We start from the raw sequence: 27,551 nt of genomic DNA on the forward strand, positions 1-27,551 counted from the left end.
AAAGAAAGTATAACTATATTAGTACTTATTAATGTATTATATTTATAAATTCATGAACGAATATGTTGTGTATAATTTATCTTTACAATACATTAAAAATGTTTATTTATTCTTTAACAAGAATCATAAATAAAAAAAATCCAAATTGTATAGAAACTAAACTATTTAAAGATATATTTTCTTTTCCTAAACTCATAAATTAAATTTCAGGACCAACCTACCACTTATCTGGTCCTAAAAAATGTGGTTGTTTCATGAATTGAAAATTCATACGTAATTACGCGAACTTGGCATTGTACTATTGTTGTGTTGTGTTTATTGCAAATTTAGAAGAAACTATTTCCGAAAATGTATTAATTGTTGTAGGATATAGTAAGACCGTTATTTTCTTACACAATCAAAGAAATTTCAAGAAAATTATAATTTTACTTAAATTATTTTAATTTTAAAAATATTCTAAAAAATGTTAAAACTTAACCAACATATTAGAAATGTTGCTAAATATAACATTCTTGATAAAAATGTTTTTCTGAGAAATGTCACCATAGAAGAACTTGTTTTTGAAATGTGATTCCTGAAATAAGAAATACATAATTCTTTAAAAATCACATGGCCACTTTTTCTATTATAATGAACCAACAAATCAAAGATATATGATTATTATACATACACATATGCCTTAAATTGAGGACAAAATCAGAAAGTCAAATGTACCCTCCATCTTGTGTACAGAAAATTGAAATTAATTCTTTTAAAAGGGTAAATTTGTCTTTCCATTATAAATGTACTTGCGACTGCACATATATTTGACTTCTACTGTGACACACATACCTATAAGGCAGACATAATAAAAGAGACACAAAACCGAAAGAAAAAACATTAATATAAAGAATTTTTTTTTAATTTGTGAGTTAATTTAGTTTATCATACATTTAATTTGGATTGAATGGAAAAATATTAATATTTGATTTAAAAGAATTGGAGTTAAGTCAAAAATAAATTAACCTATATCAATAATAATTTTTCATTATATTTTATAATTTTTTTTAAATGATTATATAGATTGTTAGTATGATTTTTTTTAAAATATTGAAATATTATTTAATAATATTTGAATAGCTTGTATTTAATTAATTTATTTATCAAATTATATAAATTGATATTTTAATTATATTTTAAAAACTAAATTAACAATTTAATTGTCATACACTAGTAAAATGAGTCAACTTAATTCATTCTAATTATATAACAATAAATACATAACATATTTTAAGTAAGTCAATCTAGTTAAACTATGAATCTTGATGAATTGAATTAGTTATAACAATTTTGACTTACCAATAATACTCAAGTTGAATCGATTATGATAAACTAACTTGTATATTATTACTTAAAAAAATTGACAAATTTTTTCATATGAAAGTTTTGGATAAAAATTTCAAATAATTTTTTGATTAACTGTTAACCAACTTTTGAATGGAAAGCAAAGTATTAACAGAAGGAAGAAGAATATATAATTATATATGGTTAGAACATTTATGAGAAGAGAATGTCTAATTAGTCTGAAAATTTAATATTTTGTTGTTAGGACTTTAAAAGTTCAAAAGGGACCTGTAATCACTTGACACAATAATACAATAAGTAGGAGAAATCTGTGTAAACCTATTATTATTGTATCATTGTCACATTACTTCTTAGGAAATAACTTGTTTATCTAAGATGTAAGAATTGATAAAAAATTGTAAGAACTTTTATTTATTTATAATTCTTACAGCCAGTGGCGAAGCTTTGAGCAGGGGTGGCCATGGCCCCTCAATTTTTTAATTTTGTTTATATTATATATATATATAAATATAAATTATTTTTAATTTTTTTAAATTTTCAAATTATATGTAATATATACAGTGAAATAGAAGTTTAATTTAGTATTTTTTATTTATTTTAAATATAACATTTAATTTCAACAAAATAATAAAATATAAAATCAAATGTAATAAAGAATAAAAATATTTATTAACATATTTTTTATTTTTTTATTGTATTTTTAAGTTTTTCACAACTTATTATGATTTCGCACTTTTACATTTTTTGTTTTTATTTTGAAAAAAAAAAACAGTGAAATACAAATTTGTTATTTTTTGCTTTCATTTCTCATTTTTTTTTTCATTCATGAAGAAAAAAAAAGAAAATTTTTGATATCACTTGATAATGAAATATTTGTTTAATAGTTAACATTATTATTTACCATATGAGTCTTATATTCATTTTTTTTTATGATTATGAGAGAAAAAAATTATTGTTCTATGTGTTTTTTTATAACTATATTCTATTTGGAACTTGATTGCGATTGATTTTTTCTTTTAGTGACTCTTAATTTTTCATTTTTTAATTAAATTATGATAAATTATTTTTTAATCTTAAATTTAAAAAAAAAATAGATATATTGATGAAGAATAAAAGAATAAATTTATTTGTTAAAAGTGATAAAAAGAAAGTTATCCGTGACGATGAAAATAATTCAAATTCAATATTTTATCTTAACGTATCCTGAATCATGATACAAACAATCATATTGTTCAATTAGAGAAACATGTTTTATATTAATTATTTTGAATGTGTTTATATTTATATTGAAAAATAAATAGTTGACAATTTTAGTTTTAATTCAATTATTAATGAGTTCAAAAATTTGAAAGAACGAAGGACAATCCTTTGTATATGTGTGATTTCTTTTGTAGGTACAATTATAGTAAATTATTTATTCATTTTTATTTTTATTGTATTAGTGACACTAATTAAATATATAAATTTTGAATTTTGAATATATTATTTTGACTCCCCAAAATTATTGGTTAAGATCCGCCACTACTTACGACCATTCTATTAAAATGAGGATAATAAGATGTCTTTAACTTCATATAATCTTTTCCTAGTTTTATTATTTTATTATTATTATACTTGTATAATGCATCTCAAACTAAATATTTATGACAATATGAAAGTGAAAAAAAAAAACAAACAGAAAATGTAAACCTGACTAAATTATTTAATGATGCGGCGAAGCATCAGAAGGGAGAGGGTGTCATGGCCATAAAAAAATTTTGAATTTTTTAAACTATATTTTGCCAAAAATTTATTTTTATATTTAGAATGGATAAAAATTAAATTAAATATATTTTTATTTATTTTAAAATTACAATATTTAAAGTTAATACATAATAAAATATAAAATCAAATATAATATAAAATAAAATAAATTATTAAAAAAAATCTCCCTTAACTCATTTAATAATAAAATATTAGTTTAATAATTAATATATTTTTTTAATCTCATGAACCTTTTTATAATTACTTTTATAATATAGAAAAAAGTTTTGTATTATATGTTTTTTCATAACTTTTTTTAATTTTAATTGTGGTTTTGATTATTATATTTTCTTTAGTATTTATGTTTCTCATTTTTTATTTGATTATTATAAATTATTTTTTAGTCTTAATTTTTTTTAAAATAAAAATATTGATGAAAAAATAAATTTATTTTAAAAATTAACTAGCCTGGTGACCGATGCGTACACACGAAAATTTTCTGTTTTTATTTTAAAAATATAATATAATTAAAAAATATATTTGTTCAAATAAATTTAAAAATATATATTTAATTATTACAATTATGTGTTATATAAATATAAAATTTAATCATATAAAAAATTAAATAATTATATTATTTTATGATAATATAAATTAAAATAATAATAATATCAATATTAATATACAGATAAAAAATAATGGTAGTATATACTTATATATTGCATTGTATACGAGAATAAGAGATAAAAAAAACAAAAAAGTACAAATAAATAAAAAAACAAAAAAAAAAATAATTGAAATATAATCTCTAAATAAAAATAAGATGTATGTAAAAATAAAATTAAAACATAAATATATTATAAAATACGAATAATTTTGGTCCAAAATAAAAAGTAAAAAGTCTAAGTAAAAGAAAAAGAGAAAAAGTGTAAATACTTTAAATATTTTTCCTTAATAAATAAAAATTAAATGTATGTAAAAGCAAAATTAAAATGTACGTATATTATAAAATATGAATGATTTTCGTCCAAAATAAAAACTAAAAATTACAAGTAATAAAAATATAAATAATTAAAATATGATTCATAATAAATAAAAGTAAAATATATGTAAAAATAAAATTAAAATGTATGTATATTATGGAATATAATATCTGTCCATGATAAAAAGTTAAAAGTACAAATAAAAAAAAGAAAAAAAAATATAAGTATTTGAAATACAATCTTGTTAGTAAATAAAGGTAAAATGTACGTATAAAACACAAATTAAAATGTAGGTGTATTATGATATGTGAAGCATCGTGAACAAAATAAAAATGATATGAAATTAATGTTAAAATCTGTAAATAAAAATCCATGCATATAAAGATGATTTAAAAGAGAGAAAGATATTCAAAGGTGCCTAAATCAACAATGTCAGATATACGGTAAGATATGATCATATACAAAATAAAAATAACACAAAATTGATTTAAAATTTTAATTAAAGTAATCCTAATAATAAAAATAACTCATAATAATAATATAATAATAATAATAATAATATTATTATTATTATTATTATCAATGTTAATAATAACACTGATGTTAATATTAATTCAAATAATAATATATAATAATAATAATATCAATATTATTATTAATACTAATGTTATGGATATCAATTACTAATAATAATAAATGTAAATTTATTGTGAAATATGATCGCATATAAAATAAAAAATAATATAAAATTGATTTAAAATTTATAATAAAAGTAATGCTAATAATAAAAATTGTGAAAACCTCTTCTACCACCACTTCACCAGAAACAAAAATTCACTCCCTCTCTAATACCCTCTCTTTCTCCTACTCTTCTCAGCCTTCTCTCTACCAAATTCATTCAAAGAATTTCTGCAGTAGGTCTAATCCTCTTCCCTGTTGCAGAATTTAGGGCTGAAGCAAGATCAGAGTCACTTTCCCAAGCTGAGTCTCCCTTTCCTACGCGTAAGTCAACTTGTATCCCCCTCATTTTCTGATTTTTGAATTCTAAGTAATTCCAGCATTCTGGGTGGTAGTAGAATCTGTTCTCACCATTTGCAATTGTAATTCAGTGCCTTAGGTTGGAGTTTGAGGTATTCTCTTTGGTTGAGGAGTCAATCCTAGTGGAAATTCCAAAGGTAAGGGGAGTTAGCTAACTTTTGCACAAACCATTTAGAATCTGTCCTGATAAGTCTGAATTGTATGCTTAAGTATCGAATTGATGGTTGAATTGTGTGATTACTGTGTGTTGCTGAGTTTGTGATGAATCTGGACCCTTGCATGTAAGAACAGGCTTGAAGACTGGTATTTTCACCTGGGCGAGTGACTCTCGCCTAAGCGAAACTATCAGAGAAATCACCCCTGTTCCTGCGCGAAGTCTCGCCTAGGCGAGCTGGAGTCGCTTAAGCGAGATCTGTTCTCGTCTAAGCGAGCCAGCCTAGCCTGAGCGAGAGTTCGCCCAAGTTTTTATTTTTGGCCACTGTTAGAGTCTCGCCTAGGCGAGATTGACTCGCCTGAGCAAGATGGCCTCTCGCCTAGGCTGGATTATCTAGCTTGGGCGAGGCCCACTACAGTGGTTGGCTTGAAATCCTGTTTTAATGATTGAAGTGATAAGAAGTATTGTAATTATGTGCAGTTACTCTCCTGTATGCTTTAAATATTTTATGGATATAGTGAGAATCGAATAGTTGATGATTGTGAAGGATGAGAAGTTGTGTTTATAATGGAGTTTCAAGGGAAATTCATAAGAGTTTGTTAGTGTGTGTAAGGACATGAGGAATCCGTATTGGGTGGCATCCTGAAATTCCAATAATCATTCATGCTCATGTAGAGTAGAATGGATTATGTCATGAGGAGTAGCGGGAGGTCCTAGTCTTTGGACTCGATAGAGCCTTAGACGCGAAGGGGACTTACCCTGTGAGAGGTTGGGTGATAACCCCTTGTGTCCAAACTCTGCAGAGTTTAGGAACCTTCACAGGTGCAAGCCACCAAGAGCTCCAATGTCGCTTACACAATTCGGATATCGAGTCTAGAATTTTATGTATACTTGCGATATGTTTGTGATTGACGTTTTCAATATGAATTGTATGTTTTTCCCTCAAATCTCAGTTTGCTCACCCTTATTGTTCATGTCTGTTTTCTTTATGTTTCTCCTTGCTATGATCACCTGTTGTTGGTGTGAGCAGGGCCGAGTCCAGATGGTGATGTCCCTCCCTCTAGCAGGAGCTGAGTGATCGATGAGTAGTCCTGTGGTAGAGCTCATGGATTAGATGCCATGTAGTTTTGAGATGTTTTAGTTTATGTTTGAATACCTATGTTCTTCACCACAAATTCATAGGATATGTTTTTGGATGACTGTATCAACTGTATATTCTATAGTGCTGCTTCCTTTACTATCTGATGTGCTTAATCATAATATAATGTTTTATTTGATAGCGTGAAAAACTATTAAATGGGATGTTAAAAAACAACTTGTAATTGTAATAATAATAATACTAATATTAATAATATTAATAATAATAATAATAACCCTCTTCACATTCGCATAAAAAATAAGATTTAAAGATAAATAATAATAAAAAGAAAATGTAAGTAATTGAAATAAGATATTGTAGTAAAATTAAGATATAAACAACCTAAAATAAAGAAAAATATTAAAAATGTATTGGCATATGAAACCAAGAAGAAAAAAACTTAAAATTATGGATATCAAATGTGAGCCAACTCGGCTCAAGAATAGCTCTAAAAACAGGACGAGCTCAACCCGGTTCATTTTTTTCTGAGTCATAAATTTTACAATCTAGCCCGAATCACAACGGATTGGTGGGTTGACTCATTTATAATTATTTTTTCTAATTTTTAATATATTTATTGTATTACAATAAGAGTTAATTGACTTAATTTATTTTTTATAATAGTGGAATCAAAGTGTTCACCTAATTACCGAAATAATAGTTAAAAATTAAAGTATTAACATATATAACTTGACAAACAAATTAATTAAACATTCAAACTATTCGAATATTATTGACCAACATTATAGCATTTAAAATATGAAATTGTGAACCTATATAATTAGAAATAGTAAATAATTATAACAAAAAAAGAATTATAAAAAAATGTTTGTAGGTTAAGTTGGTCAATCCACTTTCAGTCCGTTTAATTCGTGAGTTAGGTGAACCAGATTCAATCCAATCAATTTTTTAAAAAACTGAATTTTTCTCAATCCAGCTTGAACTTGCGGTGAGTCAGATTGACTTACAGACGAAACCTATTATAATACCTCTATTTAAAACATTAAGATTAAAATATAACATCTAAGAATATATTTGTATCTGTAAGACCCACTTTTATTGAGTGCCTTAATGTTAAGGGCTGTCACACTGTTGGAGGCCTAAAGGGCTGGTCCATAGGGTGCCAAGGCCCCTAAAGTAGCCAAGGTCCCTCAATTGTAAGTCATTCTGAAAAATCAGTGCCCTAACTCACCCATTTTCTCTCCACATAACCTCTGCTAGGGTTTGGAGATCTACCCAAGTTCAAGTGAGCTCAACCTCCGTCTCCCGTTCACTTCATAGATTTGTCCTTGGAGGTACTGGTTTCGCTGGCTTAAGAGTCGAAGTCCAATATTAGCCCTTTTCCAAGTAAGGGAAGCTAGGTTCTTTTCCGCGTTTTTGAAACATGGTTTGTTTTCGTTTCTGTTTTATGCTTAAATGATTAGAAAACGTTAGTTTTGGTATATTTATGAGTTAGGGGTTCAAATATTAATGAAACTGCGATGTTTGACGTCATTTCTCGTATTTTGATGCGTCGCATAGTCGCTGGGCGAGTTTCTTGGCTCGCTGGGCGAATGTGTATTTTTCTGATATGCGTCGTTTTAGTAAAATTGACTTTCCCGACTCATTAACCGTTGGATTGAGCTCAAATTTTGACATGTGGTTCATAACATGCTATTTTATGGTTTGACCGGTTAGATTATCGATTAGATGTCTGTAGGTTGAGAAATGTGTCACACATTACTACAATGATTTTGGTTTCGTGATAATAAATTTTCTTGGGAATTTTGGTGTAAGAATTATGGTTGTGGGTTGTGCTTGATTGTATAAAATTGCAAGTACTTAAACGTTGACACTCATTTATTTGGGATGAATACTATTTTGTGATATATGTATGTCTTGGTATGCATTTATAAAGTATGAGATGAATGAATTTGCATGAGTGATGTGATTCATGGATTGTGAATGATGAACTTGGATAAATCTTGGCATGCGATTTCAATGAAATAGTTGGTTATATATGTGGTCATGAATTCGGTATGAACAATAATGTTATATTGATGGCATGGTATTGGTATGAGGTGAAGTTCTATATCCCCGAATTGAGAAGAATGGGATGGTATGAAATCAACATGGAATATGAATGAGGATGAGTTACAAAAGGATGGCGTGAGGTGTTAAATGCATGATCAATATTATTTGTTTGTTTGGAATGTGATTGGTATGTTGTCAGTACATAAATCCATGAGTCTCTAGGTGAGACTTCCTGGTCGTGCTTCAGTGGTCGGGACGTAATTCCATGGCCCCTGTTAGTGGGTGTCCATGGTGGTGCCCCATCTATATAACTTGGTAAGGATTCAAGGTATGGATTGCATCCTGACACTCTAAGGAGTCAGTTAGTCTCACTTAGAGCGGACTGACTCCTGTGGTGAGAGTAGCAAGAGGCCTGAAACTCATCAAGGGCTAACCTTGTGTGTGAGGAAATTGATTCATTGTAACACTTGTAACACATAGCTCGGGGGTGAGCAGCTCGGGGGTGAGCAGTGGTATCCACCACAAGTGCAAGCATTTGCTGAATCCGACCAGGTTATATGTATCTGGATGAGTCAAGTCGAGTCTTAGTGTATTGATTTGAAGGTCATAATATGCTTGGATGATCTGTGTATATTGGACTGTGAAAGTATATTTGATTGCATGATGAAATCTTTTTGGCTCTAGCTTACCCTTTGCTTGTTTGATTGCCTTGTATGTTGTTCTTCTACCTTTGTGATGATCATCAATTTATTGATGGGAGCAGATGCGAGAGGTACTCGTGGTCAACAAGAGAGATGACTCCGCTGCATAGTCTACTTGGGCTGGACTTCACGTTTTATTTGGGCTTTTCTTTAGGGCTAAGGCCCGCGTATTGTATCGTCCCTAAGGCTTTATTTTGAATATTGGCTATCTCTTACTCATTTTGGGTTGTAGGCATTGTAGTGAGCTTTAGTATTTTCTTTTAAGTACCTTGAATAGGAATAACCTTATACTCCGCAACTTGGCTCTTTATATTATCCGATGTAAGATTTCATTTAATTATGTTATTATTTAAATGGGATGTTACAGTATCAAATTATAAAATTGACATAATAATAATTTATTAGTATGTATAGTTATTATTCATTACCAATAAAAAAAATAATAATAACACTAATAATAATAATAATAATAATAATAATAATAATAATAATAATACAAATAATAATAATAATAATAATAATAATAAAAATAATAATAATACCAGCGACAATAATACTGATAATAATTTTAATATTAATAAATATACTAATTTTAGTAGTACCATTAATACACAAAAGTAATAATAAAAAATAAAAAAATAAGTGTTTTTTTTTAATTTCATCTTTTAAATTAAACTACTATTTTGCTAATTGTTTTTAAAAAATTTCTGCATATGTACTTTTTAAATATTTGTTAATTATTGGAAATAATTATTTTATAAATTAAATCATACAGAAATAAACACATACTAATAAATATTTAAATGTAATAGTAACTAAAAATTTTCAATTTAATTTCTTAAATGAAACTGGTATTTTACTAATTGTTTTTAGAAATTTTCTGCATATGTAGTTTTTAAATATTTTAAGTTTTATAAATTAAATTATATAAAAATTAACATAATTAATATATATTTAAAATATAATATTAATTAGATAAACTTTTAATATGGAAGGTTAACGCAATTAATTCATATCTTGTTGGAACGAAGAAAATTGCAATGAAACCATCACACAACAAAAATGTTAAAAAGGGCAAATTCGTTATTCAAAGATCTGATTCTGCACAGTGAAACAGCAGAGAAAAGATGATGGAATTTACATAGAGCCCATCTCAACAAATAGGATTTTCCATAATAAGAAGGGCATATGCGGAATAGGAAAAGGTGGAATGACAAGAAAACCTATAAATATAACAGGTGTCAAAATATAATCAATGGGTGTTTTTGAATTTTTAATTGTACTAACTTTTCTTATAAACTGGGTTGAGACCGTGCGTCATTTCTTTTTTCTGTGTTTTTGTTTTGAATTTCACATTTATTTATGTTTTATTTTATGTTTTATGTAAGTAAATATGGAATTATTTGATTAATAAAAATTTTAATTATAGATATTGGTTTAGGTAATAAATTTAATTAAAAAGGAAAAATATTATTATAATATAATATTTTTTTCATAGTAGAAGTAGTATGATTACATTTCAGATTCGATTTAGAGAATCTGATTTTGGCGGTAAGTTATTATATTTATTATTTATGTTTTTGAAATATGCGGTGTCTCGATTTGATTAAAGGAGCAAAGGAAACGTTGGAGTAAAAGAGCAGAGAAACACTTTATTAAGTGAATTGTTCAGTTTCTGGGAAGAAGAACAAAAGAAAACCCTTCAGAGTCCATAGCTCTGTGTTTCGTTTGGGCAGAAGGGAAAATTTCAGGTTCCAAATGTTTCAGTTTCAAAAATTTTTACCAGAACTCGGTCATGTTCTTGGATCCTTCTAAGGTTAGTGTTAATGCATTTGTTTGTTTTTTGTTTTTTTTTCCTTTTTAATGTGATTTGGTTTGAAAGCAGTTGTTTTTAATGTGATTTTGTTTGAGAGTAGGAAATTTCTTAAAAACAAAAAATATTGAACGTATTCCTTCCCGTTTCTGTTTTTCCCAGGATTTTTTAGTGTTTGATGAAGGCTTCTTCTTGGAATGGGGCAAATCATTAGTAATAGGGACAAACTATTTTTCTGATCACGCGAGAAATGTGCTTAACATTAAGTTTGATGAAAATCTGGTGGCTGGAGGAAATTTCGTGGTGTTTTTCAGATATTAGGGTTCTATAATCTGCGATGCATGTGTTACGTATGCACTCTATTTTGTGGAGATAGGTACTTTCGGTTAAGAGTCTTTGACTCATATTGGAAGGAAGTTGAGTATCCTGTGGTAGGCCAATCAATGACTGGGATGACCTATGACCCTTTTGGTTCACCAAGATTTTTTCAATGTTTTAGAGTGAAGTTGCTGCGATCGACGATAACATCTTGTATTCCTTACATAGTTTGATTAATTTTGTGCAGGTATATCTATATTTACTAATTTTTGATTTACTTGTATTGCTTCTGAACAACCATACATTCTTCTCCCAGAAGAATTTCAGATGTTTTCTCAGGATGAACTAAAACTTGATCGTAAAGTTGAACTTTATGACCCTCTTAGGAAAAAGTTTGAGTTGTCTGTGGATACAACAGATGTAGGCACTATTGTATTGTTTGGGTTGGCAGAATTTATGAAGTACTATGGGTTAAAGAAATGTTTTTTCTTACATTTGAGTTATGTAGGAAAAAATCAATTTATCCATAAGATTTTCTCCCCTGAAGGAGTAGAAATTGTGTACTGTAGGGATTCGATGAGTGGAAATGATATAGAGCATGGTGCTGTTAATGAACCTAATGTTAGTGGCATTCCTAATAATGCTGGCGCTAGTGCTATTCCTGATAATGCGTCACATATTAGTGATGATGGAGTGGTGAAATACTTAACTCATTATGATGTTTAAAGTTCATGTTTGGTATACTTTATGTTTATGGCTGTATATTTCTCATAGTTTTATTGTTATGGAATTGGTGTTTATCAGAGGAATTTTTGTTTGCAGTATCTGAATTCCAATTTTGCTGGACAGTTTTTGGATAAAAGTCGTAAGAGATATTTGTTGACGAATGAAACTACTATATATTGGCCTTGCTCAATTCGTTGGTCTGGAAGGAGCAATTTTGAATGCTATCTAACGTGTGGATGGAAGACGTTCTGCAAGGACAATGGCTTAGCTGCTGGTGATGACATAAAATTTGTAATAGACGATGATAAGAAAAATATCATCCATGTTGTAAAGGTTTAGGTGTGTTGGTTAATTTACTTTTAGGCTATTTTGGAATCCTTTATAGTTAGGTATCATGTTAGAATTGGAAAACAATTTCTGTTTTGTGAACTCCTGTTTAACTTTGGATTGTTATTTTATTCAACGATGATATTTGACCAAGTAGTCCAGGTTGATATTAAATATCGTTAAAATGTTTAGATATTGATTGAGAATATACATAATAATATTTCATTACTTGAAATAGTTGAATTTTTGTTCGTATATTAACGTTGTTTTAATGTAGTAATTAAAGTAATAAATTATCTGGTATAGAATTGTTTAATTTTTGTTGGTATATTAACGTGGGCATTAAATTACTTGAATGTAACAATTAAAATAATAAATTGAGTGGTACTAATTAAAGTAATGTGTATTTTCGTATAATTTTGGATGTTATAGAAAATTATTAATAGAGAAGAAGTTATAGAGAAAATTTATTAAAAAAAGAATTAATCCCAAAAATTGATTAATAAACCAAAGCTTTGTACGAGTGTGATGAAAATATTTAACTGCAATAATTGATTAATAACGAAAATTCTTTAATGTTAATTTTAATCAAATAATTAAGTGCGATGATCCAGTTGTGTACCGATATTATAGTCATGGCTAATGGTATATTTGTAGCTAAGACTTGTGGTGGTGTGGTTAGTGAAATTTTGGATTGGGTTCTATGTTGACGTACTCCCAATGGATCATGAAACAAAACATACTGGAAGATGTATGATTGTGAGTAAAAATTGGACTTGGAAAAAAACTGAATATAATCAATTTTATCGTAGTGGTGCATAAATCAATTTTGGTGGTGTTGTTATCAAAGTTCAATATAAGTTAGGTACGTTTGTTGGTTTCAGTTTAAATACATTGTCATGTGTGGTGCAATAGGACAAAATAATGGTCAACCTGAAAAGATTCTAAAGTAGTCATTGGTCACGGGTTCATATAGGGCAAATTGTAAGCTTTTGGGAACAATTGAAAAGTTGGAACAATGGAAGGAGCTTGATATCTGTTTTGGTGAGTTCTTCTGGCCTCAATAACGTTGAATTGGTTATTCTTTTTTTAATTTCATATGGATCAATTATTCTGTAAACCATATTAGACGGATCTGGATGTTTTATTTCGGAATTTATTGAAGATTTTTCATTTTTGCAGTTAAGCTTGCGAAGAGACATGTATCATTGTTTGCAATTGGGATTTCCAGGTTTTATCATGGGTAGATCTTGATAAGCTTATTGCAATGGTTCTGTCTATCTCGAAAAGTAAGATTTTTTTTGCATCTTTGGTAATGTATTTTGGTATGACCTGTAAACTTAAATAATAGATCGAACTTCTTTGTATGGAATCGGAATACAATAATATATCTTTTTCTAATCAGTTCTTTGGCAGTCTTGTACAAAATGTTTAGTAAATAGTAAGAAAAGGTTTTGTCTTAAGACAAACTATACATTTTGGAACACTTCTTTGTATACAACATTGGTTGTTGTATTCGAAGGTTTGTTGTCCTTATCATGGATTAGGATTCTTAACCCAGATTTACTTTGAACTCGAGAGACTGCAACATATAGCTGACCGTGACTAAATACCGGTGTCGGTAAATACAATCCAACAAAACGTAGTGATTGACCTTGAGATTTGTGTATTGTCATTGCATATGATAGCATGATAGGAAATTTTTTTCTGATTAGCTTAAATGGCCATGGGGATTGTGAAGGGGACATTGACATTCGTGGAATATAAATGTCTTGATCATCTTTATTACCTGTAATCATCTTAGCTCCAATAACATGGTTTGCAAGTCTTGTTATTATTAACCTGCTCCCATTGCACAAACCTTCTGCTTGATCCAAGTTCCTCAAAAGCATTATTGGTGCTCCAATCTTCAGTTTGATTCTATGGTTACGAAGACCAGAGGTAGAGAGAGAATTTAAGAATTCAGAAGTTATAGTGGTGTAGCTATTGTTTGAAGCAGAATCTGTTTCATCAACTGAATCGCAGCTAAGATACTCATTTTCTTCCCCTGTATTAGTAATAATATTAGTCACACTAAATTTTCAAATTATAATCATCAATTTGAGGGTGTAGATTGATATACCTGGAATTAGTGATAACATGTATTGATTAATTTCATTGACTGTCTCAATCCTACTTGCCAATATTGCCCTACACTGTAGATAATCGAAAATTTTCGAAAATTTTTACATAACGTCGTGCAATAATCGATTATCCTGAGTGATAATCGATTATTGTTTCATAATATGAATTCCAGAAATGATTGGTATGAGTAAATAATCGATTATTGTGAGTAATAATCGATTATTCCAGAACGATTTTGAGTATTTTGATCAAGGTCATGATAATCGATTATTCTGCTTGATAATCGATTATTCTAGGAATTTAGAACTTATTTTGGGAGAAGATAATCGATTATCATGAGTGATAATCGATTATTGAGCGTTGTTTTACGAAAATATGAAAAATGAAGGTTATTGCTCTTTCAAGAGACTTCTAATATTCCTAAATCTCTCCTAAGCTCATAAAATCTGTCTTTGGCTAAAGGCTTTGTAAAGATGTCTGCCAATTGATGCTTGGTGTCTATATAGTCTATCATACAATTGCCTTTACTTATGTGATCCCTTAAGAAGTGGTGTCTAATTTCTATGTGTTTTGTCCTAGAATGCATTATGGGATTTTTAGTTAAGTTTATGGCACTAGTATTGTCACATTTTAGAGGTATATGATTTAGATAGATACTGTAATCCTCTAATTGTTGCTTCATCCATAGGATTTGGGCACAACAATTGCCAGCAGCAATGTATTCGGCCTCTGTAGTTGACAAAGCCACACAGGCTTGTTTTTTGGAGTGCCAAGAAACTAATGAGCTTCCTAAGAGGTGACAAGTACCACTGGTACTTTTTCTATCTATTTTACAGCCACCATAATCAACATCAGAGTACCCTATTAAACTAAGTGATGCCCCAGAAGGATACCAAAGTCCAAAAGATATAGTTCCTTTAAGATATTTTAAGATTCTTTTTACTGCTATAAGATGTGATTCCTAGCTTGATATCTAGCACAAATGCATACATATTGCATAATATCAGGTCTACTTGCAGTAAGATATAAAAGAGATCCTATCATACCTCTAAACATGGTTTGATTTACTTCAATACCTGATTCATCTTTATCCAAATAGCAGGAAGTTGCCATAGGAGTACTTGCTGCTTTAGCATTATCCATTTCAAATTTTTTAAGTATTTCCTTACAATATTTAGATTGAGATATGAATGTCCCTTCATCCATTTGTTTAATTTGCAAACCAAGGAAGAAGTTTAATTCTCCCATCATTGACATTTCAAACTCACCCTGCATTATGCTTGCAAAACCTTCACATAGAGATTTATCGGTTGATCCAAAAATTATATCGTCAACATACACTTGAACCAATAAAATGTGTTTACCTACTCTTGTAATAAACAAAGTTGAGTCTATTTTACCTCTTTCAAAATCATTTTCGAGCAAAAATGTGCTTAAGCGTTCATACCAAGATCTAGGTGCTTGTTTTAAACCGTAAAGTGCCTTTTTCAATTTATAAATATGATTTGGAAATTTGTAATCCTCAAAACCAGGAGGTTGTTCAACGTACACATCTTCTTTGATAAAACCATTTAGGAAAGCACTTTTGACATCCATTTGATATAATTTTAATTTCATAATAGAGGCATAAGCAAGAAGTAAGCGTATAGCTTCTAACCTTGCAACAGGGGCGTATGTTTCATCATAGTCTATACCTTCTTCTTGTCGATATCCCTTTGCCACAAGCCTAGCTTTGTTCTTAGTAATATTTCCATCTTCATCCATCTTATTTCTAAAAACCCATCTTGTTCCAATCACTTGAAGTGATTCATTTCTTGGAATCAACTCCCATACTTTATTTCTTTCAAATTGATTGAGCTCCTCTTGCATTGCAATGCACCATTGATCATCTTGAAGAGCTTCTAGAACATTTTTTGGTTCAATCTGCGAAACAAAAGCAACATTCATGCAGAAATTGTTCATATTTCTAGTGATTACCCCTTTTGAAATATCACCAATGATGTTGTCTAGAGATAGTCCTCTTGGTGACTTCCAGTATTTTTCAAGATCTTCAGATTGATAAGGTGGATTCTCATTTAAATACATCTCATCAAGGGCCTCCTGAATATATTCTTCATCACCTGTAATTTGCTTTTTTGACTCAAGAGGGTTCACCTCAAGGTCTACAACTTCATCAAAGACAACATGCATGGATTCTTCAACATTCAAAGTTCTTCGATTAAAGACTCTATATGCTTTACTAGTAAGAGAATATCCTAGAAATATTGTCTCATCAGCTTTAGAATCAAATTTTCCTAAATTTTCTTTTCCATTATTTAAAACAAAACACGTGCATCCAAAAATTTTAAGATGAGCAATATTTGGCTTTCTACCTTTAAATAATTCATAAAGAGTAATTTTTATAATAGGCCTAATAAACACTCTATTTAAAACATAACATGCAGTACTCACAACATCAGCCCAAAAATATTTAGGAACATTATATTCATTTAGAATTGTTCTAGCTAGTTCCTCTAAGGATCTATTTTTCCTCTCTACAACTCCATTCTGTTGAGGTGTCCTAGGTGCAGAGAAATTATGCAAAATTCCATTTTTATCACAAAATTTTTCAAATGACTCATTTTGAAATTCCCCACCATGATCACTTCTTATAATCTTAATTTTCAAATCTTTTTCATTTTGAACTAATTTTGCAAATTTTTTAAATGCTTTAAAGGCTTCACTTTTTAAGGTAAGAAAGAAGGTCAAAGTAAACCCAGAGTAGTCATCCACAATAACAAGAGCATAATAATTTCCTCCATAACTCTTAATCCTAGAGGGACCAAATAAATCCATATGCAAAAGCTCTAAAGGCTTTGAAGTAGATAAAATATTTTTTGAATAAAAGGATGATCTTACTTGTTTTCCTTTTTGACAAGCAGCACATATTTTATCTTTTTCAAATTTTATTTTTGGTAAACCAATCACTAATTCCTTAGAAATCAACTTATTCAACTGTTTCATGTGAATATGAGCAGCCCTTTTATGCCACAACCAAGGATTTTCTTCTTTTGCAATGAGACATGTTATATCACTAGATGATGCACAATCAAGATCAATTAAATAGATATTGTTGTGTCTCATACCTTTCAAAGCAATTTCATTAGAATCCTTTTGGTGGATAGTGCAGTAATCACTTTCAAAGATAACTTTGAGACCTTTGTCGCATAGTTGACTAATACTGAGAAGATTGTGCTTCAGTCCTTCTACAAGTAGCACATCCTTGATCTCCAAGGTATCCCCTCCACCAACATCTCCAATTCCAATTATTTTCCCTTTGTTGTTATCTCCATATGTAACAAATCCTTGATCTTTTCTTTTGAGATTCTTGATCTTCCTTTTATCACCCGTCATGTGTCTTGAGCATCCACTGTCAAGGTACCACAATGATTTTCTAGCTTTGGAAGTTAACTACAAAATAAGAAAAAATAATTTCTTTAGGTCCCCATTAACTTTATTGGGTCCTTGGGGTTAGAGAGATATAAGAATTATCTAGCAATAGGCATCCAAGTATACTTCCCATTTGGAACATCATAGTGTTTAATATTGTATTTATTTGATGTATGCCCTTTTTTCATGCAATAAAAACAAGTAGCTAAACAAGTATTTCTATAGTGAGCAGTTCCTTTTTCTACCCACACTCTACGAGTCCTTTTAATTTTATTTTTAGGAACATATTTATTTCTACTTAGATTCTTCTTCTCAAAAGCATGTTTTTCAAAAGATTTATTTTCTAAAGCATCTTTAAGTTGTTTTTCTAAAATCATTAACTCAAACATATAGCTTTTGCAAGATTCACATTCAACTGCCTCAATTTCTCTATTTTCTAAACTTAAGATTTTATTTTTCAAAACATTTTCTTCTTCAAGAGATTTTTCAAGATTGTCTTGTAATTCTTTAAAATCCTTTTTTAATATTTTGTGAGCAATATCTAGTTTACTGGATTTAGCAAGCAATTCTTGAAAAGCATCATAAAGAGAATCATAATCATTTTCATTGTCAGAGGAGCTTACCTCACTGTCAGAGTGATCACTATTGGCCATTAAGCAAAAGTTTGCTTCTTCCTCATCGGATCCTTCAGAGTTGGATGAACTTGAGGCATTATCTTCACACGCTATGTATGCCTTTTTCTTATAATATTTCTTGCTTTTCTTATCTGCTTTTACATGACCAGTTTCTCCACATCCATAGCATTTAAAGTTTGAGGAGCTTCCTTGATTCTCCTTCTTATTACTCTTGAATTGATTTCTTCCTTTGGACTTCATGAACTTTGTGAACTTCTTTATCATGAGACTGAGATTCTCATCATCATCAGAATCTTCTTCCTCTTTTTGCTTTTTGCCTTTGACAACCTCGGTTTTGAATGCAATATTCTTCTTTCTTCCTTGATCTTCTTCATCATTCAGTCTTCCCAGCTCAAGCTCGTGCTCTCTCAGTTTTCCAAACAGAGCCGCCATGGTCATTGTTGCAAGATTTTGTGACTCCGTGATAGCCGTCACCTTTGGCTGCCAAGTCCTATTCAAAGATTTAAGAATTTTTATGTTAAGTTCATCAGTATCAAATGTTTTACCTAGCCCATTGAGATGGTTGACAATGTGTGTGAACCGCTTTCGCACATCGTAGATGGTTTCTCCCTGCTGCATTCGAAACATCTCATATTCTTGTATCAAGGAGTTCTTTCTAGCTCGTTTAACATCGTCAGTTCCTTCATGAGTCACTCGAAGGATTTCCCACATCTCGCGTGCACTGGTGCATACAGAAATTCTGTAGAACTCATCAAGAGTTAGAGCAGATGATATAATGTTTCTGGCTTTAACGTCATATTGAGCTCGCCTGTTTTCATCAGCAGTCCATTGAGCAAAAGGCTTTGGTTCCTGCACTTCATTAACAACGTTAACAGGCACAAATGGTCCATTCAAAACAGCATCCCAAATACCCCTATCAACTGATTCTAAAAATATTTGCATTCTGACTTTCCAAAAAGGATAGTTTTCACCCGTGAAAAGTGGAGGTCTATTGATAGACGCACCTTCAGCAAAAGTTTGATTTGACCCTACCATTTTCGAAAAATTTGAATGACTATCAAAGCAAGCTCTAATACCAATTGTTGGTATCGCGCAGCGGAATGACTAAACAATGGTCAAAAATCAAGAAGGGGGTGAATTGGATTTTTAAAAATCTTGACAGGTTTTAAAATTTTTCTCAAAATTTAATTAATTAACTTAAAGTAATAGTTACTTTAAATGCAAGTGCAGATAAATAAGGAGTTTAAGGGAAGAAGATGCACACTGATATTTATACTGGTTCAGATCAAAAGACCCTACGTCCAGTTGTTAATCTCTTAAACAAGGAGATTAACTCAATCACTATAATAATCAAAATTACAATAGATTATATAACAGAAAATATTAGAAAACACCTCTCTTGAATAACCACAAGAGATGAACAAAACTCCCCCTGAATCTCACAGAGGATGGCCAGCTTTCCTAGCAACAGCACAGCACTCAATCTTCTAAGAACTCACTTAGAAAAAGTTATCGCTCACTCACACTAGGTTTTTCAAATCTTTCTTTAAGAATCTCACAGAGCAACACTTTGCAGTCACAGCCAAAGAACTCTGAATCTTAAAAAGGTGTAATTGAAGTTGAACTGCAGTTCCTTAAATATAGTTTTCGAAAATTTGGTTAAAAAATGAGCCGTTATGTTCCAACTGCCAAGGATAATCGATTATCACTAAAGATAATCGATTATTCCAGTAGGTTTTCGAAATTTAAGTTAAAAACTGAATCGTTATGTTCCAACTGCCAAGGATAATCGATTATCACTAAGGATAATCGATTATTCCAGTAGGTTTCCTGAAAAGCAAATTTTGAATAGGATAATCGATTATTTCAGGAGATAATCGATTATTCCAGTAGGTTTTCGAAAAATACAAGTTCTGCACAGATAATCGATTATCAATAGTGATAATCGATTATCACTGTAGTTTTTCTAAAAATAAGAAACCTTCTAGAAAGACGAATGCCATGCTGCTAATTCTAAGTTTAATTAAACTATTCTACAATATACTTATTTTATTTTACAAGATAACATTTGCATAATTGAACACTTTGTCTTCATTAGTGCTTGATCATCATTCAAAATCACTCGACTTCCTTCTTTTTGCCAACATATTGTAGTATCATTTAGTACTCTCTGGAAAGATGATTGACCTATGGATCCAGCAACTTCAAACTTTTGAAATAAATTTTGACGGTGAGAACTCTGATGAAACAATCTGTGGTTCATTTCATTACTTCTTCTTTGTGGTCGTTGACCTTTTAATAGCCACCAATATCATTATTTTTTGGAGTATCTTGATTGAGGAAAACATTCATTGTTATATCACATAGTGGTGTGAAATTCCTTTTCTTCCGCTATTCCTCGTCAAGTAGGAGACTTTGAGTCTTTTGTGCACACTTCATTTTCTTTTCTTTTAGCACTAACTTTCTCTTTAGTCTTGCATTTGCGCAACCTAGATTAGATAGCACCTTCAGATCACTCATATTGGTTACTATGGCAATAAAACTTGGAACTGAAACAAAAGCAATTTGCACATTCACATTAATCTGTTAAAGGTAAAGACATTAATTATGTACATAGACAACTTTAAAATTTATCCCAATACACAAACACATTGACATAACATAAATCTTGAAAAATTAATTCCAAGATGGAATAAAGACAGGGTAGATGCCTAATATGTGCAAGAATCAAATATTAAAAATAGCATTTAATCCATTTTTGTACCTCACACTTCATTTACTTTACTGGTTGACTACTTTATCCGTTATATTGCCTGCTGCTGTGTGTTTTAGTTTTTCTGATGTCTGAAGCTATGAAACAGAACTTCCTAAAAAAGCTTTTCGTTCACGGTCCATGAATAATGCGCGCCAAAAATAATTTATTTATTAAATTAATTTTATGAAATCCTTTATTATAGAAATGATTGATTGCATGGTATGGGGGTAGTTCGACTTCTAAACGCTTTTCTAGAATGTACTTGACGTAAATGTCTACATCCATTAATTAAGATTTCATTTCTATGGTTATTTTTTTCAATTAAAAAAATGAGTGGAAAGATAGAACGTTCCATTTCGATAATCCCTTGCGTCATTTCAGCATTTATATATATTCTTTACTTTTTGCTTTTTGGAAATGTATTTGGAACTTCACCATCCAACCTCTTCAATGATGACCTCTCAGGAAAATCAAAATAACTCTGCAAAACGTTACTCCTTCAAGAACTGGTTCCATACTTCAATGACCTTGGTTCATCCACAGTGGGTAAGTCTTAAAGTTGTGATTTCATTTACTTTTAACACTTCTTTTATTGTTAGATTGCTGGAAAAAATCAATCTTTCATGAAATGTTCAACCATTGGACCGTGTATACTTATTACTTTTCGAAAAATTCCATTTTTGTTGGCTTTTGTAATTGTTTGTAGGAATTCATAGAGTTTGATGAAACCTTCTTTGCTTACTGGGGACAACACATGCTAATGGTTGAATTTGAAGATTGTTTGATGGAAAACCGCAGATTTCGGATAGCTAGTGAACTTGCAAAGTTTTATAAGTTGAATGATCTTTACTGATTAGTGATCCTTTACCGTGGAAACCGGTATTTCCAGTTTAGAATTTTCAGTTTACCCATGGAAGAAATATATTATCTTGCACCCAACATGGTTCCTATGCTGCAACGCACTTTGCCTTCTTCAAGGTTTATGACTTGTTTTAAATCCGAGATATTGGTATCTGAGGTACTATTTAAAACTTCACATCATTGTATTTCATTATCTAATTCATTTGGTTTAAATGATTTGTTTATGTTTAACTTGGTTGCAGAAAATAATTCGCCTAAACGACTCCTTTGTTATTTTTTGGGGACATGAATTGACTATCAACAAATTTAAACTTATTGATCCGCGTCAGAAGAAACATGATGTTGGTATCCAGAAATTAGACAATGGAGATTTTACAATACATGAAGGTGTCTTAGAGATATGTCAATACTACAATCTGAAGGAAAACAAAGCCATACATATGAATTATGTTGACAAAGATACCTTTTTATTCAAGGTTTTTTCTGCTGAAGCCATTGAGATTGATTATACTTCGCAATTGGTCAGCAGTAACAATTCGGAATGCGTATCTTCAAATGATGCAAAATCTTCAAATGATGGAGGTTATGATCCTGTAGACTTCTACCATTTAATGTCAAAATGCTTATCTTCAAATGATGCAAAATCTTCTTCACTGGTAACAAATTCTTAAACTTGGTTATTTGAATGCAAATTTGTTTGATGTGTTCTAATTTATTAAAATTCAAACTTCTTTCAGTACTTGGATTCTGAATTTGCTGGAAAAGCTTTGGTTAAACAGAGGAAGCGCTATTTATTGGTGAATGCAGAAGGTGATTGCTGGCCTTGCAAAATTAGATGGTCTGGAAGAAATAACAGTCAATGTTATTAACTTGTGGATGGAAAGATTTCTGCAATGAAAATGGATTCAAGGAAGGCACTATGATCCAACTTGGTGTTGATAGGGACCTAAGCATGTATATTCATGTAATGGAGATAAAAATTTAGTTCCGGTTCTTCATCATATGTTTGAAAACATTATCTATATTTTGTAAACATGTTTAATGAACTATTACATATATATATATATATATATATATATATATATATATTGCATACTATTTGCCTAAATGATTGCTTATGTTTCTCGTTGTGATCTCATAATGCTCGATGTTAAGTATTAATATTAATTTGATCATTAAGAAAATAAACTCAAGAATATAGTTTAAGGAACTTCATGATTTACCAATTTTAATGGTTATTGAGATAAAAATTTAGTTCCGGTGTTGATCATATGTTTGAAAACATTATGTACATTTTGTAAACATCTTTAATGAACTATTACCTATATATATATATATATATATATATATATATATATATATATATATATATATATATTGCATACTATTTGCCTAAATGATTGCTTATGCTTCTGGTTGTGATCTCATAATGCTCGATGTTAAGTATTAATATTAATTTGATCATTAAGAAAATAAACTCAAGAATATAGTTTAATGAACTTCATGATTTACCAATTTGATACATGTTTTTATTATTTTTACCATCAACGTACTTTTACACCAAATAGTATCCCATTTGGGTTCTTGTCCATATAACATTTAAACTTGTAACAGCAGTTGTAGCATATCACAATTAATAATCAATACTTAACCCTTTAACCCGAAATATATGTATAACAATTCTTAGAATAAAATTACCATAACATTACATATCCAAAAATATTTACATTGTAATAATAATGTGCGATATCCTTTGGTGTTTCCAACATTAATTATAACCATTTTCCATCCTTGATAGCCAACTCCAACAAAATACACCCAAGTCCACCACAAAAAACATTAACATGGTTATGGTTTCCAAAACCCAAGTTAGCATTTACCACCTACATTTAATATATATATATATATATATATATATATATATATATATATATATATATATATATATATATATATATATATATATATATATACACATCAGTGTTTTTCCTGTTTCATTTGTTTCTTAGTCTTGGACCTCGAAAATTCTACACTTGGTATGTCTTCAAGGTGGTCGCAATCAACTTCAAAGTCCAACAATAAGTCCTTTGTAGGGGTAACACAAAAATTAATATAAGGATCATGATATGCTGAACCACTCAGAGTCAACTGCAGCATATCAAAACAGTATTACTATGACATCCATTTTGTTATTTATAAAACATTTCATATTTAATAAAATTACATATCTTATCTTACCATGCAATTGTCAGCTTCGGTATTTTTATTAACACTTGGCTTACCCCTGGATTCTTTAATCTGTGCATTTAAAAATAAAGTGGTTAGAAAATGGGAAATTTAGTGCAATGAAATAAGTATACAAACAATTTTAATTAAAGAGACCTTTCCTGTATGACTTGGAGTTTTAATGGAAGCAAGTGTTTTAGATTGCGTACTGCAAGGACTTAGATCTATAGGATCACACACTTTAATCTGTAACTTGAATAAAAATAGCATATTATAAATTTAGTGTCAACAGAAAACTATAAAAATAGGTTGAAGTACAGATACCTTATTTCCATGAGATCCAGTTTTAATCGGATTTGTGGCTTTCGATTGGGTACTGGAACCACATATTGCAGTGGGATTGGACTCTTTAATCTAAAATTAGCATAAAAGTACCTTATTAGAAATTTAGTGTGAACATAGAAGTATAAATATATTTTAAAGTACACATACATTTTTTCCACGAGATCCACTTTTAATCAAACCAACCGCCATAGATTGCATCTTGGAACCACATATATCTGTGGGACTGAACTCCTTATTCTATAATTTCCATAACAACAGTTATTACATCATTTATTTAGTATCGCAAATAAATGACTAACATAAATTTAAATGACTCTTACCATATCTGTCTGAGACTCGTAAGTAATAATGGGAATTGATTCATGTTCGTTGTTAGAGTCACATATAGGTAGATCAAAAGACTGTTTACCCTGTGCGTTTAGAAATATATTTATTACATCATAAAAAACTACATACAAAGCAATTAGTGACATAAATTATTTCACCTCTTGTATTTGGTCTCTGCCCTTAGAATTTTCCTCAGTATTGGAATCACACGTATCTTCAGCGCTGGAGTCTTTAATCTACGTATGAAGAATCAAAAATTGAGTAGTTAAAAACATTTAATTTTATGTAACTATTCCAGTAGAGTATCTAAACTTAAAGCATGATATAAATGAGTTACCATCTTTGACTCAAGTTTACTTCTAATAAAAGCAATGGTTTCAAGATTGTTTGAAGCTTTCATGACCGATGAAGATCTATTTTTTGGTTGAACTCTAACCTTGAATGCAAGAGTACATCCCAGCATAACATCTAGATCCTCTGGAAAACATTTCAGATCATCCTCCCCATCCTAAGAACAAAAAAAAAAGACATTAACACTAAAATTTTGTTAAATTAATAAATGAACATAGTAATATTACCTCAATCATTTTATTCATTAACTCAACAGCTGATACACCAATCAAGTTAATGCAGTCTTGATCCCATATAACGAAATTCGCATAACTATCTTCATCGCAGACCTGTAATTCCAACTTATATCTACAACAAAATTAACTTTTTTAATTCAAACCATACAACATACATTAACATATACAATACTAAAAAAAATACAAACCTAATTTCAGGTTTTTCATTATTAAACCCACACATGACACAATTAAAAGCACATATCTCTTCAGTCTTCTTCCTGCAACCATTGCATACTGGATAACACCATCCATCATTCCCTAAATTAAACTTGACAGTAGTTCCAACAGTAGCACAATACACTTCCTATATACATAAAAAAAGTTATTACAATAACAAACTTAAAAATTCAGTAAGGATGTTAAAACCATTACTTAGTGCTATATTACCTCCTTCATTGTTGTGATTTCGGATATTGTACTCACAACAGCTTTATACATAAATTTCTCATGTTCACTATATTGAGACAGTAAACTCAATTGGCTAGCTTCTTGACTTTGACTAACTTCATTGCCAAAACGTCTATAATTCCAATATCTATGTCAGTATAATATAATAAATAGAAAACAATGTTCTAAGAACTAAGTAATTCAAGAAATGCATATTGTATCCATTGCTCCTTGAACTGAACCAATTCAGAACATTCGTCACCCATAAACAACTTTGAACCATTCCAGGAATTTGATATTGACACTGGCCACCGTCCTAAATCCATCAGAAAAATAATGATTACAAAACCACAAAATAATGAAATTAAATTCACAAACCTGAAGACGACTTGATCTTAGCTTGAGTCAACATAACAACAACAATAAAGGAATTTGGTTCTCCCCTCCAATTACTCATAAATTTAAAGTAATAGGAATCCCACAACGTACACCCAATAACAGCAGAACTGTAAAATGAAACAACAATACATTATAAACAACAACACATATATGAAACCCTAATAAAATAAAACACTATACTTATATCAAATACACAAACCTTAAATCCCTTATATGAAATACAACATTCTTGGACTGGGGATTACACCTCACATTATCCACCACTCCAATAATATCTAAAACCAATATTACCACGAAAACAAAATCATTAAATTTCTACAGGGTAAAGTAAAAAAACATTAGTATATGTACCTACCATACACCAAATCAGCAGAGAATTTTCCATCAACTATATCCTCGATACTTTTGAAATTATAAATGTTTAGAGGAATACTTGAAATTGGTTGTTCTTTTATAGTTGTTGCACCTATGAACAATAACTTGTAAGGGTGGTCACAAACCCAAAATTGTCCTTGGTTCTTCATGATTTTAAAATTATGCATTATGTAGGTATGACCCTCAACCAACTTTTCTTCCCACAAACCTATATCTTCCTTTTTTACCATTGCAGGAATCATATTCCCCTGAAAAATATCGCAAAACAGTAAAGATCATTCCATATCCCAAAAAATAAAGAACACATCAAACTTTATTTACCTTCTGATCCAAAAGAATCAACTCCATATGACGATTCGTATCCCGATTTTGAACAAACCACAAATCCTTTACTCTCACAGCAAGCTTCAAAGTCTCTTTCTTCTCATCTATATCTTTGATCAAATCAAATTTTCTAGCCATTTGAAGACAACAAATACAACCTACACGAACTCAAAAAGCACACACGAAATAAAATCCATTTACACAACCCGAAAAGTATACAAATAACAAAAAATAAAACTAAAAAACAAAGCAAAGGAAGATCATACCTCACGTAACTGGGGAAACGAAAATACAAACCAAAAGCGTTAAACACATCCAAAACACAATAACAATAAACAACAAACAATGAACTGAAAAATACAAACATGAAATGTAAAATAATTTTAGAAAATATATTAAAGAGGATCGAAGCAAGAGGAAGAAAAGAAAATTCATCT

At 29.9% G+C, this 27,551-nt stretch overlaps 1 protein-coding gene across 1 annotated transcript; it reads right to left on the reverse strand.

Moving 5' to 3' along the window:
* Nucleotides 1-24,079: 24,079 nt before the first annotated feature.
* On the reverse strand, nt 24,080-27,252 carry LOC114175403. Its single transcript, XM_028060170.1, has 15 exons — nt 27,112-27,252; nt 26,771-27,038; nt 26,615-26,690; nt 26,395-26,522; nt 26,254-26,332; nt 26,017-26,164; nt 25,776-25,933; nt 25,579-25,699; nt 25,338-25,508; nt 25,159-25,236; nt 24,994-25,083; nt 24,821-24,910; nt 24,653-24,742; nt 24,341-24,400; nt 24,080-24,250 (listed from the first exon to the last, which is right to left on the reverse strand). Exons 1-15 carry the CDS (start codon nt 27,250-27,252, stop codon nt 24,080-24,082), a joined length of 1,869 nt encoding a protein of 622 aa, XP_027915971.1.
* Between the last annotated feature and the right edge of the window lie 299 nt (nt 27,253-27,551).

Source organism: Vigna unguiculata, chromosome 3, assembly GCF_004118075.2.
Source record: "Vigna unguiculata cultivar IT97K-499-35 chromosome 3, ASM411807v1, whole genome shotgun sequence".
NCBI classification, from domain to species: Eukaryota; Viridiplantae; Streptophyta; class Magnoliopsida; order Fabales; family Fabaceae; genus Vigna; species Vigna unguiculata.